The 19,505-nt window shown below is 40.2% G+C and overlaps 1 protein-coding gene across 1 annotated transcript; it reads left to right on the top strand.

Moving 5' to 3' along the window:
* Nucleotides 1-8,332: 8,332 nt before the first annotated feature.
* On the top strand, nt 8,333-9,601 carry CLDN17 (claudin 17). Its single transcript, XM_055417706.2, has one exon. It carries the CDS (start codon nt 8,743-8,745, stop codon nt 9,418-9,420), a length of 678 nt encoding a protein of 225 aa, XP_055273681.1. The 5' UTR covers nt 8,333-8,742; the 3' UTR covers nt 9,421-9,601.
* Nucleotides 9,602-19,505: the final 9,904 nt, after the last annotated feature.

Here is a 19,505-nt window from a genome sequence, read left to right on the forward strand (position 1 = left end):
GCCTAAGTATTGGGAGTTTCAGCTTCAGCATCTGTCCTTCCAATGAATATTCAGGACTGATTTCCTCTATCTTGCTGCTAAGTCACGTCAGTCGTGTCCGACTCTGTGCGACCCCGTAGACGGCAGCCCACTAGGTTCCCCCATCCCTGGGATTCTCCAGGCAAGAACACAGGCGTGGGTTGCCATTTCCTTCTCCAATGCATGAAAGTGAAAAGTGAAAGTGAAGTCGCTCAGTCCTGTCTGACTCTTAGCGACCCCGTGGACTGCAGCCTATCAGGCTCCTCCGTCCATGGGATTTTCCCGGCAAGAGCACTGGAGTGGGTTGCCATTGCGCCCTAAAAAAACAAACAGGAGGAGAACAAAGTCCCTCCCCTCAGGGGCTGAGGGAGAAGTCAGGTCTGCACTCCTCCTTAATATGCCTCCACAATGGTGTCTTCTAGTCAAGGCTCCAGCTTCCCTGGTGGCTCAGATGGTAACTAAAATCACCTAAGATACTTTAAAATACTGATGCCTGGAGACTTCCCTGGTCGTCCAGTTGTCCATGCTTCCATTGCCAGGGGCGTGCTTTCAATACCTGATCCAAGAACTAAGATCCCACGTGCTGCATGCCATGCCTCCCGCCCCCGCACCCAAAATACTGATTCCTGGATCCCATCTTGAGCTGTTTTGATTTAATTTGGTTTGATGTGGGGCTTGATATGGTTAATAAGTTCCCTTATATGGTTGGAATTAAAAACCAAAACTGAGAACCACCAGAATAGAGGCTTTTAAGCAGGGCTCCTGATATGACTGCATAGTAGTGTCACAGAGGGTGCTTTTAAAATAGTGATGCAAATATAACAAAAAATAACAAAAACGAAAGTACTGATGCTAGGGCCTGAGCCCTAGAATTCTGGCTTAATGAATCCGGGGTGGGGCCCTATTTCATGGGTATTGTCTCAAAGCTCCTCCAGGCAATTCTAATGTGAAGTCAGGGCTGAGAACCCTTGCTCTAAGACCTGAACACCTGGGCCATCTTATTTAGATTCCCATAAAAGAAGAACACCTGGGCCACTTTGTCTGCTATATTCACTGCAAGGATATTGTTCATTCTACTCCACAGTGAAAGAGGTGTTTTGTTTTTTTTTTTTCTCATGTCAGAAGCAAGACGAGTGGTGCAACTCCTGAAGAAATGCTTTTGTTTCTACGATCTGGACACTTTACCTTAATGCTAAAAGGCTGAGATACAAATTCAAGGCCAGTGCTTAGGAAATGTGGCACAGATGTGGTGACAAACTCCACGTCCTTTTACCCTATTCTTGTTGTACCCCATCTCAACAATTCCATTTGTTTTTCATTAATCACAAGACTGCTTGTCTCGTTTTCCTTTTTAACAAGTCTTCATAATTATCTCTGCAGCTCTATGAGACAGAAAAAAAGAAGAGAAAGAAAAGGGAGGGAAGGAAGATAAATTCAGGGATTTTTGTAGCATATACTCAACTTTGCACACAAAAGCAAAAACACATACATTTAATACAGGTTTGCATTGGAGCGGATTCAACTTTCCCTGATTGATTTCACAGAAAAGTCCATTTTAAATACTGGCATGTAAGTAGCCTTGAAAGTAGACTTAAAACAGTTGAATTTGAGTAAAAATGGAAGGTAATAGGATAAATTTGATGGACCAGGTGGTGGTAGTAAGCCTAATTAGTTGGATTTTAGATGACCCCCAAATTCATTCCTGGAATAGAAAATGTTTTATTAATACTTGAGATATTTAAATTGTTATGTAGTGTATTTCATTACATAAATCCAGTCTTTAACTCTGTAGAAAAGCATTCAAACTATGAACTTATAATTAATGAAGATATAATTTAACGCTAATCCTTAAATTAAAGGATAGCCTAACTAAATGAAGCATTGTACTAGTAATTGATTCATCATTAACTCAAATAATATTTTCAGGACAGGCTACTATGGTCCTACCCTGGGTCAGCCTCTCTGCTATGCTGTGTGACTCTAGCAGTTAATAAAGTAGATGGTCTCTGTTTTTGTGGGATCTATACTTTAGATGGGAAACAGACTTAAGTGACATAAACAGAAATGTATATCTGTTTAGAACTAATGAAAATGTTATGGAGGAAAATTTATATTATTATGAAAGACAAAAAAAAAAAAAGGGAGAAATGGAGGGGTGGGATTGGAGTCTAATACACTCTGATGATAAGGGGCTTCCCGGTGGCACAGTGGTAAAGAACCCGCCTCCCAATTCAAGAGTTTCAGGGGACGAGGAGGGTTCAGTCCCTGGTTCTGGAAGATCCCCTAGAGGGAAAAATCACAACCCACTCTAGTATTCTTGCCTGGGAAATCCTATGGACAAAGGAGCCTGGTGGGCTATAGCTCATGGGTTTGCAAAGAGGACTATATGACTGAGCATGCACTCATACTCTGACAATTCAGAAGTTTCTCTTAGACAAAATCTGGATCAAAATTTAAAGGACAATGAATAATTCTCAAGTGGGCAATGTGATGTATGAACAAGGGTGAGGGATAGCATATATGAAAATCAATAATAAAGTAAAATTTTCTATGTATTGTTGTTCAGTCATGTCTGACTGTTTGTGACCCCAGAGATTGCAGCACACCCAGACTCCCTGTACCTCACCGTCTCCCAGAGCTTGCTCAGACTCATGTCCATTGAGTCAGTGATGCCATCCAACCATCTCATCCTCTGTCATCCCCTTCTCCTCCATGTGTATTCACACATTTACTTACACAGAGCTCAAATCAATCTGACAGGCATTCAATTAAGAATTTTCCACTTTTATACTTGTTAAAACTTGAACTGGACATGGAGGAAGACAGGAGAGTGCCTTTCAAAATAGAACACAATAAGCAGAATATCTGAATATTTTGAGGTGTGGAACTCCTGGGAGGGGAGAAAAATCAGGCAAGATGAGGATACTTTGTGAATCCTCATTCTTCCATTCTGATGTTCTACCTTCACAGCTATTCATTGCAAGCTGACGCCGCAAGTAAAACTCAGACCCATTTTTGCAAAACTTCCTCAGCCTCAGTTAGATTCTCTAAGACCTCAGAACAAGTCCCAGGAGGACCTGAAGAGACAGTAAGTCAGCATTCTGTCAGATCCCTCTCACTGCCCTTGTTTTAACCATAGATAATTTTGTGGACAGGATGGAGGGTGTGGATTCTTCTGTACCATCCAGACCATTCCCATGAGCTCCTCAGAATCTGATTTTCTGCATTCTTTACTGGGATGGCTCACAGGGTTCACCTCTGAAACTTAACTCTTGATCTGTTTCTGAAAGGTTGGCCATGGTATGTGAATCCCTGGGTACAATGGTGCTCATACCAATGATATGACCGTCCTCTCTGACACGTCTCCCCACCTTATTCTGTCGCTCACCCTTGTCAGTTATAACTGCTGTATATAGCAGATCTACTCAGTCCTCTGTATTGCAGCTGCTCTACCCTAACTTGCATCTTCTTTCATTTGGAGTACTGCAGTAACCCTCCAACCTGTTTCTCCATGTTCAATTGTATGCTCTTCTAATCTCTTCCCACCAAATAGCAGCTTTTCTTAAAAAAATCTATTGGAGCATAGTTGCTTTACAATGTTGGATGAGTTTCAGGTATACAACAAAGTGAATCTGTTATACAAAGACAAATATGCATGCATGCTAAGTCACTTTAGTTGTGTCTGACTCTATGGACCAAAGCCCACCAGGATCCTCTCTGTGGGATTCTCCAGGCAAGAATCCTGGAATGGGTTGTCATGCCTTCCTCCAGGGACTCTTCCTGACCCAGGGATTGAAACTGAATCTCTTATGTCTTATGCATTGGCAGCCAGATTTTTTACCACTAGTGCCACCTGGGAAACCAATATATATATTCACTCATTTTTAGATTATTTCTCCATATAGGCCATCACAGAGTGTTGGATAGAGTTCTCTGAGCTATACAGTAGGTCCTTGTTACATTTTGTTAGTATAGTTTTGATCATGTCAGTTTGATGCTTAAAATCTTTAACTGATTTTGCATTGATCTCTGGAGAAGATCATTAAATGGTTCTCACGGCCCTGTGTATCTGGACGTTGCCTGTATTTCAGCCTCATGTGCCCTTCAGCAGTTCTCACTTCCCTCTTGCACAAGGTCTTCCACCCGCATTAGCCCCAAGCTCTCTTTGGCTTCAGTGCCTTCACCCAGCCAGTCTCTCATGACCAGATTCCTCTTTACCTCACTCTTTATCTGATGATCTGCCTAATTTCTCCTCAAGCTTCAGATTATAACTTAAATACCCCTCTGTCAGAGAGCCTTTCCTTCACTCTGTAATTAAAATTAAGATCTCACCTGTTTGCACTCTCTTTATACCCTATGTTTTCTATACCCTATATTTTTATCTCAGCTCTATCTCAATTTGAAACTTCATATTTCTGTGCATGCAATTTTTTTTTTAATATTTACTACTCTCACTGAAATGTAAGCTCTGTGAAGACATGGGATGGAGACATGTTCAGAAGATAAACGTTAAAATTGGGCAGAGGCCAAGCCATGGATGGGTCTTTTGCATTGTGCTAAGTGATTTGGATTTTATCTTGAGGGCAACAGAGAATGAGAAGAAAAGATTTAATCAAGGTGGTGGCATGTTTAGAATTTGTTTCAGTGAAGTCTTTATGGTTGTCAGTGGATTAATACCAGAGGCAAGGAGACGAGATAAGACATTATTATTGATAAGATGACTCAAGTAAGAATGCCGAAAGGAAAACTAAGGCATAGTGATGTTAGAACAAGAAACATATTTAATAAATTACAGTAAATTGTAGATAAGTGATTGGGCTCCTTGAGACGTAGACTCTGCTGGTGGAGATTGGGGCATATTGGGTTTACTAAAGAGTGTTCCTTTCTGAGGGAAAGAAGAAAAGGAAGAGAATTGGAAATAAGAAGTCAAGTTGTAGTACAGACTCAGTGAAAGCCTAAGCTAACCCCACAGTGAGAAATGGAACTAGGAGGGCCCCTTAGAGTTAACCCCTACTTGGGGAGAGTGGGCTAGGCCTGTACACTCCTATATTGATCAGTCAATCGTTAGATATAGACTGTCCCCAAGAATGAATGTCCATTTTCCTGGTGGCTCAGATGGTAAAGAATCTGCCTACAATGCAGGAGACCTGGCTTTGATCCCTGGATCAGGAAGATCCCCTGGAGAAGGGAATGGCAGCCCACTCTGGTATTCTTGCCTGGGGAATCCCCTAGGCAGAAGAGCTTGGCGGGCTACAGTCTATGGGTCGCAAAGAGTCAGACACATATGAGCAACTAACACTTTCATGAATGTAGAGTGATTTCAGTGAGATGGCTGTTTTCAGGAAATACCTGAAGATGGATGTAGGTGAGCACTCTCAGCAGTTGGAAGGGCATAGAAGCTCCAGAGTTTCCTACTGACTGAGGGGCTGAGAGAAGCAAAACAAAACAAAAACCCAGGGTAATAAGCAGAGAGAGGCCTGGGTTAAAGATAAAAGATTAGAAACTTGTAACCTGACAAGGTATAGTAAAAGTTACGGCCCTGGGTGAAATTCCCCAGACAGCATGTTCTAGGAGAGAAGGGTATTAACGTATATATGGAATCCTGGAACAACCAGACCAAACAAGCCTGGGTCACAGCACTAATGGAATGAAAAGACCAAGGATGAGCGAGTACAGAAGAAGTAAGCAGGATAATATAACAAAGGGAAAAGAGACAAACGTTGCGGCAAGCCTTTCCTGGGTACTTCCTCAAAGTCAGGTCCTTTGCACATATTCCATGAAACAATCTTCAAAGAAGCCCTATGAGGTTGGTATCATTTTTATCTTATTTTTTTAGAACAGACAATTTTGAGAAGTTCAAAACAGGCCAATATTTGATGGCCGTGGTGTCAAGCCAAGACTGAAACAAACCTCTCTCCAAGGCATGTGCTGTTTACTACCTCAACTCGAAGATGATGGTTTATTTTGATCTTTACAGAAAGGACAATTAAGTAAGAATATGAAAGTAATCTTCGAATACAATAGTGTAGATGTCCCAAAATTCTGCTACATTTCTCGCAAGTGGAAAATGTGAAGGTGGATCGAAAAGATATATATGAATACATACCAAGGGATATAGATCGGGCAGAATAGAATTTTAATATGAAAGATAATTCAGTATGTTTCTATTCCAAAGGCCAACACAGAGAGATGAAGAAGTTGTAGGTGCTATAAAGAGATGGGATGTCAATGGACCAAGGGTCCCTGAGGAAGTGGGAGGGAATAAGATTCACAGAAATGTTGGACAGGAAAACAATATCTCCCTTTAAAAGTCATGATAGTGTTGACAATTGGCTATGAGAAGCAAAAGGAAGCTGAAGCTCTTGCATTATTTATGCTTCTCAGATTGTACTTAAGATGTGCCTCCATATTCTAAGTAAACATGTGCTCTTGTGTTTACCTGTAATACAGACAGATTCTATCTGATGAAAAATCAAACTGGAAGTTGGAAACTTCTAGGACAAAATAAAGATAGAAGTAAAAATGAGGCAGAATGAGAAAGAGGAAATAGAAGTAATAAGTCAGAATAAAGTTGGCAAATCCCTTCAGGGTGGGAATGGTTAAACTTGTGTCTCAGCAACGTCAAACAAAGGGCCAAGAAAACCCTTCATCCTGAGCTGGTGTTAGGAAACTGTGAACTGTACAGAAGTTTTCTGTTTCCTCAATGACTCACATTTCTTTGAGAGGAAATGCTCCTCTGGTCTAGGATGGTAGGAAGAAAGCAACAAAAGTAGCAAATAAGACAGAAAGATGATAGATGGGGGTGTAGGTAGGCAGACAGATAGATAGACAACCCTTTTTGGAAACTTCATTGTCTTCACATATTCTAATTAAATCAATGGGTTTTTAAACCTGGATAGTATTGGACCATCCATTATCCCTTGGTTGACTGAGATGGAGGAACTTTTGGAAGCGGTAATGCCTCCTACCTACAATATCCTTGGTGTGCTTGCTTTCAAGTATTTTTCTTCCTTGGAATGGATTCCTTGCATTAGAATGTGAAGACATGGGATGGAGTCATGTTCAGAAGATAAGTGTTAAAATGGGCAGGGGCCAAGCCAAGGATGGATCTTTTGCATTATGCTAAGGGATTCGAATTTTTATCTTGGGGGCAATAGAGGACTACTGAAAAAATTTGAGCAAGGTGGTGGCCTGTTCATAATTTGATTCAGCAAAATCTTTATGCTTCTCAAATTAAGCCTACTCCCCACCCCATATCTGAGCAATGGGAGGAATGTGGTCATCAAGAATGACAACTTGCGTCTTGGATTTTCAAACAGTCTCAACTGAATTTTACTTGCTTTGAAAATTTGAAAAACTATCAAGGGGATAGCATGAAAGTCAGGTTAGTCCCATTCATATGAAAGTTTTTAAAAAGCACTTCTATCCTCCTGTTTTTTTGTCATACTAGAAACAGGAGGTATATCTCATAAATCAGAGACAATATCTATTCCTGGATCCACTGTTGTTGCTGTTGTTTTTGCTTGGTTGCAAAATCGTGTCCGACTCTTTGCGACCCCATGGACTGTAGCCCGCCAGGCTCCTCTGTCCATGGAATTTCCCAGGCAAGAATACTGGAGTGGGTTGCCATTCCCTTCTCCAGGGGATCTGGGAAGCTTGGATCAGTCACTACCAAGCTAGTCTAGCCAAGTGCTCTGGAAACCTCACACTCCACATCTAGCAAATGGGCAACTTAAGCCTGATGACTTTGAAACTGTCTTCCAACTCTAAAAAGCTTTTTATTATCTGGATTTAAGTAATTGCACAGCTAATCCAAAGGGCCACTTTCATACGGTGCCATAAAAACGGAATATATATTTTTGGCTTTGATAAATGTGATCTATTCCAAGCTGCTCTTGAAGAAATAGCTAATGAGCATTTATAAACTAAACATGATTTCACTAGAGAGAAAGGTATTACTCAACATATAATATAATAATTATCAGTAAGTTCAATAATAAGTGCTTCTCCTTGCTTTATGGATCTTAGAAATAAAAAAGCATGGAATCTGAAGGTTTTGCTTAGCATGCCTCTTTTTTAAGAATACTGATGATTTTAGCAGAAATGTTAGAAAATAATACCTAAACATTTATTTGACTCCAGAAGTCTTTTTTATTACTAGAATTCTTTAACCACGTTAAAGAAAGTTGGCTTAGATTGGCAGAAAATAATAGATTATCTAAAATCCAAAGTGTTTTTCAAATGCTCTCCAAAGAAGTGGCAAGGTTTTGATACTGTCTTCAGTTGTGGCTTAACACATGTATTTATACTTAAACATCAGAGTGATTTTCAAACAGGAAGTTTTCAGCTCTATAATTAGTAGTCCACAATGTTGATTCTGACCCTTAATTACAACATCGCTTAGACAACAATAGCATGAGAAATAGGAACACTGAAGGCAGTGTTTCTTGACACACCTCTGGCTACTTCTTATTGGCTGGGAAACAATTCCAGATGACTACTAAATAATCCATACAGAAATGTGTGTATGTAGACAGGCAGCGTGCATTTACAACAGGTACTTCCAGTTAAGTTCAGTCACTGCTCTGGATTTGGACTAAAATGTTATGCCCAATAACAGTGATAGAACATCACCAGAGACTGCCGTAGACTCACAGGGGCTTCTCTGCTCTGAATGGTGAGCAGCTCCCATTGCAGAGTGGATCAGTCTTCAGAGCAAAGGCGATGGCATTTTATCCACTGCAAATCACTGGTCTGGTACTTGGCTTCTTCGGCATGGTCGGGACCCTTACCACAACCCTTCTGCCCCAGTGGAGAGTATCGGCTTTTATTGGCAGCAACATTATTGTCTTCGAAAGAGTCTGGGAAGGCCTCTGGATGAACTGCGTCCGACAAGCCAAGGATAAGTTGCAGTGCAAAGTCTATGATTCTTTGCTGGCCCTGCCGCCTGCCCTGGAGGCAGCCCGGGCCCTCATGTGTGTGGCTGTGGCCCTCTCTGTGATTGCTCTGCTTGTTGGCATCTGTGGCATGAAGAAGATTCAATGCACAGGCTCTAACCGGAGGGCAAAAGCATACCTCGTGGGAATCTCCGGAGTCCTCTTTATCCTGACCGGCATCTTCGTTCTGATTCCGGTGTGCTGGATGGCCAATAACATCATCAGGGATTTCTACAACCCAGCGGTCCACGTAGGTCAGAAACGAGAGCTGGGAGCTTCACTCTTCGTCGGCTGGGCCACTACCGCGGTCCTCATCGTCGGAGGGGTTCTGCTCTGTGGGTTCTGCTGTTGCAACCGAAAGAGGCCAAGGCACAGGTATTTCGCCGCTGGGCGTCGTGTGCCACACGCACGTAATCCACGACGGACAGTGACGGTGCTCAGTAGGACTTCCACCAGTTACGTCTAACACCTGCTTTCAGCTCCAACTGTGGATTATGGTCCATGTGTTTTATAGACACTTGCCAGAAACTGTAAGTACGCCAGGCAGGAGAACTTGCTTTATGACTGCTCTTGAATTGAAATGAGAAGTTTAAAGGGCATATAGATTGTAGTCACCTGTGGCAGGAAGAGAAATGACTTACTTTGGACCTTCTAACCTCATGTGTATTAAATGCATTTACTATTCTGGACTCAATCTTCAGTCCAATTTGTGTAATCTACTGATAGATTCCTCTTTTTTCACTATCATATATTATCTGTTAAAAGGTCTGAATTCTATTGCTATTGATATGCCATAGAAATAAAACATATTCTAAAGCGTAACCTATTATCTTTTCTTCAAAATATTTCTTTTACTAACATGATAACAGCTAAAACGATGGCTTCTTTCTTTTTTAAACAATTCGCTGAAAAACAATAGACATGAAATAATGCTTTTAATTGAATTTATCAAAATACGGAAATGCTAGTTCAATAAAAAGATTTGTTAATCCTTTAGGAAACTCAAATGCATTAGCAATTAAACAGTTTTAGGAAAAGGGAGCTTTGATTTCTGCTAAGATATTTAAGAAGATGATTTTAAAGCCTCTAATGTATATAGTTAAACTTGCTTAGAATTATAAATACAAAGGAAAATAATTTATAAATGAAAAATAATATGCTTTCAAAACCTACGATGTGTACCTACAAGCAAACAGAATTATCCGTCTTGATAAGATACAGCAACTGAAGACTGTGAACACTCTATTCCCATCAAAAGTAAATACAGCCCCGATTAATGAATTAAGGTCTAGGTGTTGAAGGGAATGGTTTCTGTTCCTTGTTTTATTCTTTAGTCATTGCACAGGTCTATACACGCTAAGTAGAATGAGGACTCAAGGTCATGATTCAGGCAGTTAGTCAAGCCAAAATAAGTACCTCCTTTTTTATTCTCAAATAAATAGGTATAGATAAAGCATTTTGTTTTACTCGAATTGTATGCATTTGTTTCTCAACTCTTCACTTCTTATATATTGAACATGCCAATATTGTAGGGGAGGGATGGATAGACAAAAGTCTATGGGGCAAAACAGAGTTTGTGGGGCAAGACCACTCCTATGGGATGCTCCTCCAATATCTTATGAATCAATTAATGTTTATCTATTCAATTTTAACTTTTCAAATATTGTGTTTATTTTATAACAAAAATGTATTTCATATACAATACATAATTTCAGTGAAGAGATTACATTTGTTTGCCAAATATTTATTTTATGTTCATGTTTATTATAATAAAATAATAAAGTAAAATAGTTACATATTTTCAATGATTTTGGTCTATTTCCCTGTGTGTGTGGGGGGGGGAGGGTCAGTTTGAAAATGAAATTCTATCCTCAAAAGATCATCTAATAACTCTGAAACATTAAATCAGAGATAACTCAAGGCTAATGTCGAATCCTCATTCCATTCTACAAACAGCCAGCAATATTTTGATAAGTCAAACCCTTGGTAATATAAAACTGTATTTTAAAAATTAGTAATACATTAATGCTGTAGTCCAGAGAAATGTAAATGTCTTCAAATCATAGCAATAAAAATAAGAAAAACAATAATTTAGATTTATTTTTCCTAAGATTGTTTTATTTTTCGGGCTTAATTGAGAAAGGCCAAAACACTGGGCATGTTGAAAAGGAGTCATTTATCTTACACAGGCAAATAAATAAGACATCAAGACAAGCAAGATATATGCTTACGGGTTGTCATAGAATCATTTGTCTTACCCTTTGGCTCACCAGAAGAAGTAATTAGCCTTGCAGGATGGGTCCCAGAATCTAAATGAGGCATGTTTTCCTGCTAGTCAGAGACTCAGACTAAAATTGTGTAACTCTAGGTAGAATCATAAAATTACTAGAGACAACATTAACTACTGAATATGGGGCAAAATTTTAAGGACTAAGGATTATTTTCTTTACTCTTTCATTAATCAAAGTGTACTTTTGAAAAAAATAAAAAAGACACAACAGTTCTGCTTCCTTCTTTTTGCTGAAATCTTTACCCTACTACACCAAAACTATAATTTTCAATGAATTTCAAGGTGCATTATGGATACAAATCTCATACCACAAACCCTTATGTGGAAGAAATGCCTTTTCATTTTCTAAAATCTGATTTAAATTCAATGTTTTGGGCATTCTTCCACATCTTATACAATTCTTGGAGTCTTTCTGCAGGAATAAGCAGTGGCTGGGTGGTGGGAATCGGGGGATCGGTCTATGACCATCACTCCATAAAGGTTACTGAGAAGACGTCTACTGTATTTATACTTGCTCTCAAGGTCTCTTTACGCTCTCTGCTCAGTCAATTCTGTTATACTTGGCAGTCTTTTCTTGAGACTCCCTTATTCTTGGCCACTTAAATAAGTAGATTTCAACCTTCACTGCATATTTGAACAGCCAGAAGAACTTTAAACTACCATTGCAGCCAGGGTCCAGATGATCTATAATACCAATTTCCAGAGTCATGGTGGAAACCTGACCTCTTGACTTGGTTTCCAGCTGTCTACAAGCAGTAGACAAATTGTGAAGCAAATTGTGCCTTCTCCCATAAGATCTTTTTTAAAAATATCACATCCACAAATTTCCTCCTCCACTGTCAAAAATTTTCTGAAGTGAAAATGCATAAATAAAGGAAAATTTTCTAGGCGATTTTGCTTTCAGTTTTACTAACTACCCCACTGAGCTAGTGAAATGCATTGCTAATTTTCTTCTGGAATGACGATCAGAGAGAGGGGTGACATATAATCTTATCCAGCCACATATGGTTAAAATGTTTTAAAAGATGAACACTTTGCAAGATACAAACTTAATTAAATGCACACTAATAATTATTTTCATTTGCAGAAAGATCTTGATACATTTAAAAGTATTTTGTTGGGCTCAGTTGCTCTCCACAGCTACCCCATAATGTAGACAGTGCAGAAATCATTATTCATATACCTTAACTAAGAGAACTGAAAATGACAAGCTTGTATGACTTATACCAACACTGAGAAATCAAGAAGTCAGCCATACTAAGTAGAGACTTAATAAATATTTGGGGAATGACCAAGAAACTATATACATCAGAATAGTAATTTGAGATTTTTAACTAACATGGAGCTCCTCCTTCCACAAGGAAGAGACGAAACATTAGAATTTAGAAATTTAAAGACTAGTCCTTGTATTTTAGTCTGAAAAGCCTACATTCTGAGGAGCCTGTGGGCAAGGAATAAAATGGCTCAGTCAGAATCAGGTTTTTTCTGATTCTTAAGATTATACAATGATTTCTGTGGATGAAGTTTAAAAAAAAAAAAAAAAGAACAGTTAAGATGGTCTAGATTTCAGTGTGTCCCTGGGGAGGAACCTATGTACTGCCCTAGTTGAGTTCTTGGGGACTGAGACACAGAGAAAGGACAGGTTCCCAAATGGGCTTGAGAATTTAAGGACAGAAATGATGTGTGTCCTGACCAAGGTGGAGACAAGGATGTTGAGAATTTTCTTCACGTCCTCATAGTGCTGGGAGATAAGACACCTCTCTAATGTGTTTAGTCTGACAGGCCAAGTGGTAATCTTGACAAATTTTCCACAGCTAAAACTCAATGGGAACAGAAGAACATTTCCAACTCTCCCAGGAATGGAACAGAGCATTCAAAAGTCCGTCTTGTTGGGATTAAGTGAGACCATATCAGCAACACACATGATGGACAAGGGAAGACTATCCACAGCCTGTTTGTCTTCAGATGCATTCCTTACCCTTCCTCACCCTTCCTCTGCTCTGATCTGTGTCCTTAGGAAGTTGGTCCCTCCAGATTATTCAGTGGTGTGCCAAGAGTGAGTGGTGGCTGCAGTCCTCACCAGGTATAGGCAGTAAGGGGTAATTGTATCTGTAGAGAATTTAAGAGCAATAATAAGCCACCTAGAAATCTGATCTTGGGGCTTCCCCAGTGCTCAGCTGATTAAGAACCCATTTGCCAATGTCAGAGAGAAGGGTTTGATCCCTGGATTGGGAAGATCCCCTGTAGTAGGAAATGGCAACCCACTCCATTATTCTTGCCTGGAGAATTGCATGAACAGAGGAGCCTGGTGAGCTACAGTTCATGGGGTCAAAAAGAGTCAGACATGACTCAGCACACAAACACACACATAGAGATCTGATCTTTTTATTGTCTTTACATAATGGTCTTTCTAAACAATGTCAATGGTAAAGAACTCCTGCTCAAAAAGAGAAAAATTATGTTGGTCTAATGAGAGGGCTTCCCTGGTGGCTCAGAGGTTAAAGCGTCTGCCTCCAATGCAGGAGACCTGGGTTCGATCCCTGGGTCGGGAAGATCCCCTGGAGAAGGAAATGGTAAACCACTCCAGTATGCTTACCTGGAGAATCCCATGGACGGAGAAGCCTGGTAGGCTACAGTCCATGGGGTCTCAAAGAGTTGGACACGACTGAGCGACAGAACGGAACGGAATGAGATGGCAGGATGGCATCACCAACTCTGTGGACATGAGTTTGAGTGAACTCCGGGAGTTGGTGATGGACAGGGAGGCCTGGCGTGCCGTGATTCATGGGGTCACGGAGAGTCGGACACAACTGAGCGACTGAACTGAACTGAACTGAACTGACGTCTTGAAAGTCATGTAGTTACCCTGGATGACAGATAGATAGATGAGAGATAAGTCGGTAGATAGACAGGAAACCTACAGTGAGCCTGGACACATGGGTGTATGTATTTGTTTCAAGAGAGAGTTTTCTCCTACATTCAGTAAAGCTTGTTTTACAAATCATCTCTCTGTTTACTTGGTTTTATTGCTTTAATTTCTTTGACACAAATAAAAACCCCCAGTCACTGTAAAATAACAAAATTAAAGTAACTCAAGTTCTCTTTATATCTCTTGATGGTGTCTATGCTACAAAAATTGGAGGCAGAAACTGTGTATACCTCCAGTGACTCTAACCTTTGATGAACTTACTGGAGTTTCTTCAGAGTAATGACTTGTCAAGAATATCGTGTTCATTAAAGGATAAATAATAAAAATTTGTTAACGTGAAGCTTATAACTGAAAACAATTTCTTTTACAGAAGAGAGGTATAGGGGAAAAAAATGATTCGTATCTGGGAATGAAATGCGTTGTGCAGACCACTGAGGCTGTATCCTGAGCTCCATGTTCAGGGGCTGCTTACTAGACTTGGCCAATAGTAACCCCAGATTAAAGACTGGCGGGCAGTAAAGCTCCACCCCTTTTCTCTTTGTTGGATCAGAATCCTCCAGCATTGACTATATCTTCTTCCCAGCTTTGCTAGAATGGGCCACACAATAGGTCCAGCTTCTGCCAACTGATGCTCGTTTCTTAGGTCCAATGATCAGCGCTTTAATTCCCTCCTCTTCAGGAAAGTGAAAGTGAAGTCACTCAGTCCTGTTTGACTCTTTGCAGCCCCATGGACTGTAGCCTATGAGGCGCCTCCATCCATGGAATTTTCCAGGCAAGAGTACTGAAATGTGTTGCCATTTCCCTTCTCCAGAGGATCTTCCCCACCCAGGGATCGGACCCCAGTCTCCCGCATTGCAAACAGATGTTTTTTACCATCTGAGCCAGGGAAGCTCCATCTTCAGGAAAAAAGCAGTTTTCTGCTGTTATTAGTATCTGGAAGTCTCCATGGTCCTCTCCTTGGTTTCTTAAATCTCCCCATAATCTACCTAACCAAGTTCCTCTATTAAATTCTACTAATCTGAATATTTAGAATGATTTCGTTTTTACCTGGCTGGACCTGAGAGGCACAACAATTGAAAATCATGGAATCTCAACAGAATCCAAGGTGAACAAACAATGGTAGTAAGGATCAGAAAAATGACTTGGCTTCACATGATCTTGGATACAACCCTGGGAAAATGAGGAACCCTCACTGAATAAGATTAAGTTTTCATTCCATGAGAGTTTGAAAAAAGCAATTAAGTTCAGTTTTAATGAATATCTGCATGGCAAAACACAAACATAGCAAATGTTTGCCAAAAGAATGAATAAATGATGAATTAATGAAAGAAGAAAATAAGCAAATTGCAATATAAAGAACCTTATTGAGGGGCAATCACCTTCTCTGGCTCTTCTTACTCCTTCTCTTCCACCCTCAACTTGACCTCAGACCAGTCTGAGCATTCAGCTTCAATTCCTATTGCACTTTGTACCCCTTGAAATACCTTCTATTCTGATAATTCTGAAAACAGTGGTCACCTGAAGACTAACAAACATTTATGTCAATAATCTCACTTTTTTCCTATTTTTTTCTGACTCAATTTTTCTTAAAACTATTGCTGACAACTCTTCTCTTTATTGTTTTTTTTTCTTTTTAAGAAATACTGCTCTTGTATTTCTTCCCTAGATCCTATATACATCTCCTTTCTTGAGAATTCACTCATTCTTGATTTTTAAACTTCCAGTAAATGGCAAAAGCTTAGTGAAAGAGTATTGACTGGAAGACCTGAGTTTATAATAGAGCTCTTCCATTTCAAACCGACCTTCAGTTTCCTCAGCTACAAAATGTAGACAGTGAATACGTACTTTTAGACACGTAGTGGGTGCTTCTAAGTAGACTAAAAGCACAAGCACACGTATAATGCTTCTTATTTTTCTTTGCAGTTTAAAAAATAAGCTGATGCTCAAAGCGGTTCTATAACCTTTCCAAGGACATAACCGGGTCACTGCCCACCCCCAACCCCCGCACCAAGGCATCTTGAAAGAGAGCGCTTTCTCCCATGTGGTGCCTTTCCTTGCCATCTCCCTACAAAGGGAAAGTAATAACCACCCTCTCTACCTGAAAGAGCTACTAAGAGGAGAAACTCGGGCAGTGCCTAGACAGCATTTTAATCATAAAGCATTATGTAAATATAATGCATAATTATTGTTATTATCTCCCATCAGTCCAAGTCTGAAGGTCTTTATGGTTTACTTGCTTTCTCTGCCTATAAAGTAATTCACTTGTCTGTCCTGTTTGCCTTAAAGTTAGGCAAACATAACATTCATTATGTTTTCCTAAGCTTCCTGTTGGTTGTGAAGATCTTTTTTTTTTTTTTTTAAAGTCATGCTCAAAATTCTCCAAGCCAGGCTTCAGCAATATGTGAACCATGAACTTCCAGATGGTCAAGAAGGTTTTAGAAAAGGCAGAGGCACCAGAGATCAAATCACCAACATCCGCTGGATCATGGCGAAAGCAAGAGAGTTCCAGAAAAACATCTATTTCTGCTTCATTGACTATGCCAAAGCCTTTGACTGTGTGGATCACAAGAAACTGTGGAAAATTCTGAAAGAGATGGGAATACCAGACCACCTGACCTGCCTCTTGAGAAACCTATATGCAGGTCAGGAAACAACAGTTAGAACTGGACATGGAACAACAGACTGGTTCCAAATAGAAAAAGGAGTACATCAAGGCTGTATATTGTCACCTTGCTTATTTAACTTATATGCAGAGTACATCATGAGAAACGCTGGGCTGGAAGAAGCACAAGCTAGAATCAAGATTGCTGGGAGAAATATCAATAACCCCAGATATGCAGATGACACCACCCTTATGGCAGAAAGTGAAGAGGAACTCAAAAGCCTCTTGATGAAAGTGAAGGAGGAGAGTGAAAAGGTTGGCTTGAAGCTCAACATTCAGAAAACAAAGATCATGGCATCTAGTCCCATCACTTCATGGGAAATAGATGGGGAAACAGTGGAAACAGTGTCAGACTTTATTTTTTGGGGCTCCAAAATCACTGTGGATGCTGATTGCAGCCATGAAATTAAAGACGCTTACTCCTTGGAAGGAAAGTTATGACCAACCTAGATAGTATATTAAAAAGCAGAGACATTACTTTGCCAACCAAGGTCCGTCCAGTCAAGGCTATGGTTTTTACCAGTGGTCTTGTATGGATGTGAGAGTTGGACTGTGAAGAAGGCTGATCACCGAAGAATTGATGCTTTTGAACTGTGGTGCTGGAGATGACTCTTGAGAGTCCCTTGGACTTCAAGGAGATCCAACCAGTCCATTTTAAAGGAGATCAGTCCTGGGTGTTCATCGGAAGGACTGATGCTAAAGCTGAAACTCCAATACTTTGGCTACCTCATGCGACGAGTTGACTCACTGGAAAAGACTCTGAGAAGGATTGTGGGCGGGAGGAGAAGGGGATGACAGAGAATGAGATGGCTGGATGGCATCACCGCCTCAATGGACATGAGTTTGAGTGAACTCCGGGAGTTGTTGATGGACAGGGAGGCCTGGCCTGCTGTGATTCATGGGGTTGCAAAGAGTCGGACATGACTGAGCGACTGAACTGAACTGAACTGAAGCTTCCTGTTTCCTCTTTTTTTTTTTTTTTTTAACCTTCGTAAGTATCACAGTTTATTTGGTTCCTTAAAACATTGATGACTCTACATTCTGGCTTAACTCCTGTGGCCCCAGAATAATAATTAATAGGACCCTCTTTTCCTCTCAAAATTCCCAGTTTGAATGATACATTTTATGGTCACCTAGGATCTCAGCGTCTTCCTACAATATGGGAGACCTGGGTTCAATCCCTGGTTCGGGAAGATCCCCTGGAGAAGGAAATGGCAACCCACTCCAGTACTCTTGCTTGGAAAATCCCATGGATGGAGGAGCCTCTTCGGCCACAGTCCATGGGGTCACAAAGAGTCAGACATGACCAAGCGACTTTACTTCTTCTGCACTTAGGATCTCTCAAGTGCCTCCTGCTATGGTCCTGATTGTCTCCATTCTTGCATTTTGTATTTTAAAACTCTATCCCTTCCCATTTACACTCATTAATGCTAATTCAAATGCTACTTACTCAGTTTACTGAGATAGTCCTTTGGCCCCTCTGTTCATCTGGCGAATACCTCTGTTCCATATATCCTACATACGGAAACACAGATTCTCACTTCCAACCAGTCATAGCTATTATCATGTCACTTTCTTCATTAGAGTTCAAAAGCATTTCAATGTCTAATAGTAACCTTTACTGTTTGCTTTCATCATCCCTTCTTTTCTTTTCTTTCCTCAGCTTTCTTCATAACTATGAATTACCACCCAGAGTACATACAACCAGTTTCCACCTGTCTCGTATGTCAATAATGCTAGATGTGTTTGTTCCAAGCCCAGAGCACACTTTCTGTGGCCTCTTAAATCATGCCTTCTCCATATCCCTCTCCTCCATCTCTGTTTTGGTGGATTGCAAATGGCCATCAATCTTTTGCAGTTCCTTTTATTAGGGAATGAAGTCTACTTTCCCAGTTTTGGAATGGGGGATGGTCTCATGACTTGTTTTCACCAAAAGAGTACAAAGGAAGTGGCGTTAAGCAAGTCTGGCCTCTAGACCTTATTACTCTTTCAGCTTTTAGTCTTGCTCTTTTGGAATGTTCCTACCACGTTATCGGTTCAAACCACCCTGATAGAGGATGACATGGCAGGTAGACAGAGAAGTCCATCCCCTTTAAACCATCCCAGTAATTCCAGTAATCCCAACTAAGACCCCTGAAATGAGAGCAAGCCCCAGTAAACCATGCTGGACAGAGAAGCCCTTTCCTGGGTGAGCCCAGCCCAAACTTCTGCCTTGTAAAATTGAGGGCAGATGATACTTGAAAACTCACTTGATCTCATCCATTCCTTTAATATGACTATCTACATTATCAATATAATATGTTTTGCTTTCCACCTTTCTTATTTCTTTGCATCTATAGGGATTTTAAAAAGGTATGCAAGTGCTTTGCATCAACAATGTTACCTAAATTTCTCACCAAATACAGATTAGGCACTGCCTTCTTTAGTTTCTGGATAAGCACACCCATCACCAAGGACATTAAGCAACTTGAACAAAATTTGCTAAACCATGAATAATCAGATCAAATTTAAATTACTCATTTTGTCATTTCAGTAGTGTGTACAACAAACATTTTTCATTCAATCCAGTAGACTATAAGGTCTCCTATACCATAGAGAAGTTACGTCAACAAAACATAAGCAAAGTAAATCAAAGAATTGCAATGCAATCCATGATAACTGCCATTTGAA

The sequence above is a fragment of the Moschus berezovskii genome, chromosome 1 (genome assembly GCF_049115385.1).
Source record: "Moschus berezovskii isolate FMDL1 chromosome 1, NW_MosBer_1.0, whole genome shotgun sequence".
Taxonomy (NCBI): Eukaryota; Metazoa; Chordata; class Mammalia; order Artiodactyla; family Moschidae; genus Moschus; species Moschus berezovskii.

Coding starts and splice junctions, on each gene's coding strand:
- CLDN17 (XM_055417706.2), top strand. CDS start 8,743: ATGGCATTTTATCCACTGCAAATCACTGGTCTGGTACTTGGCTTCTTC.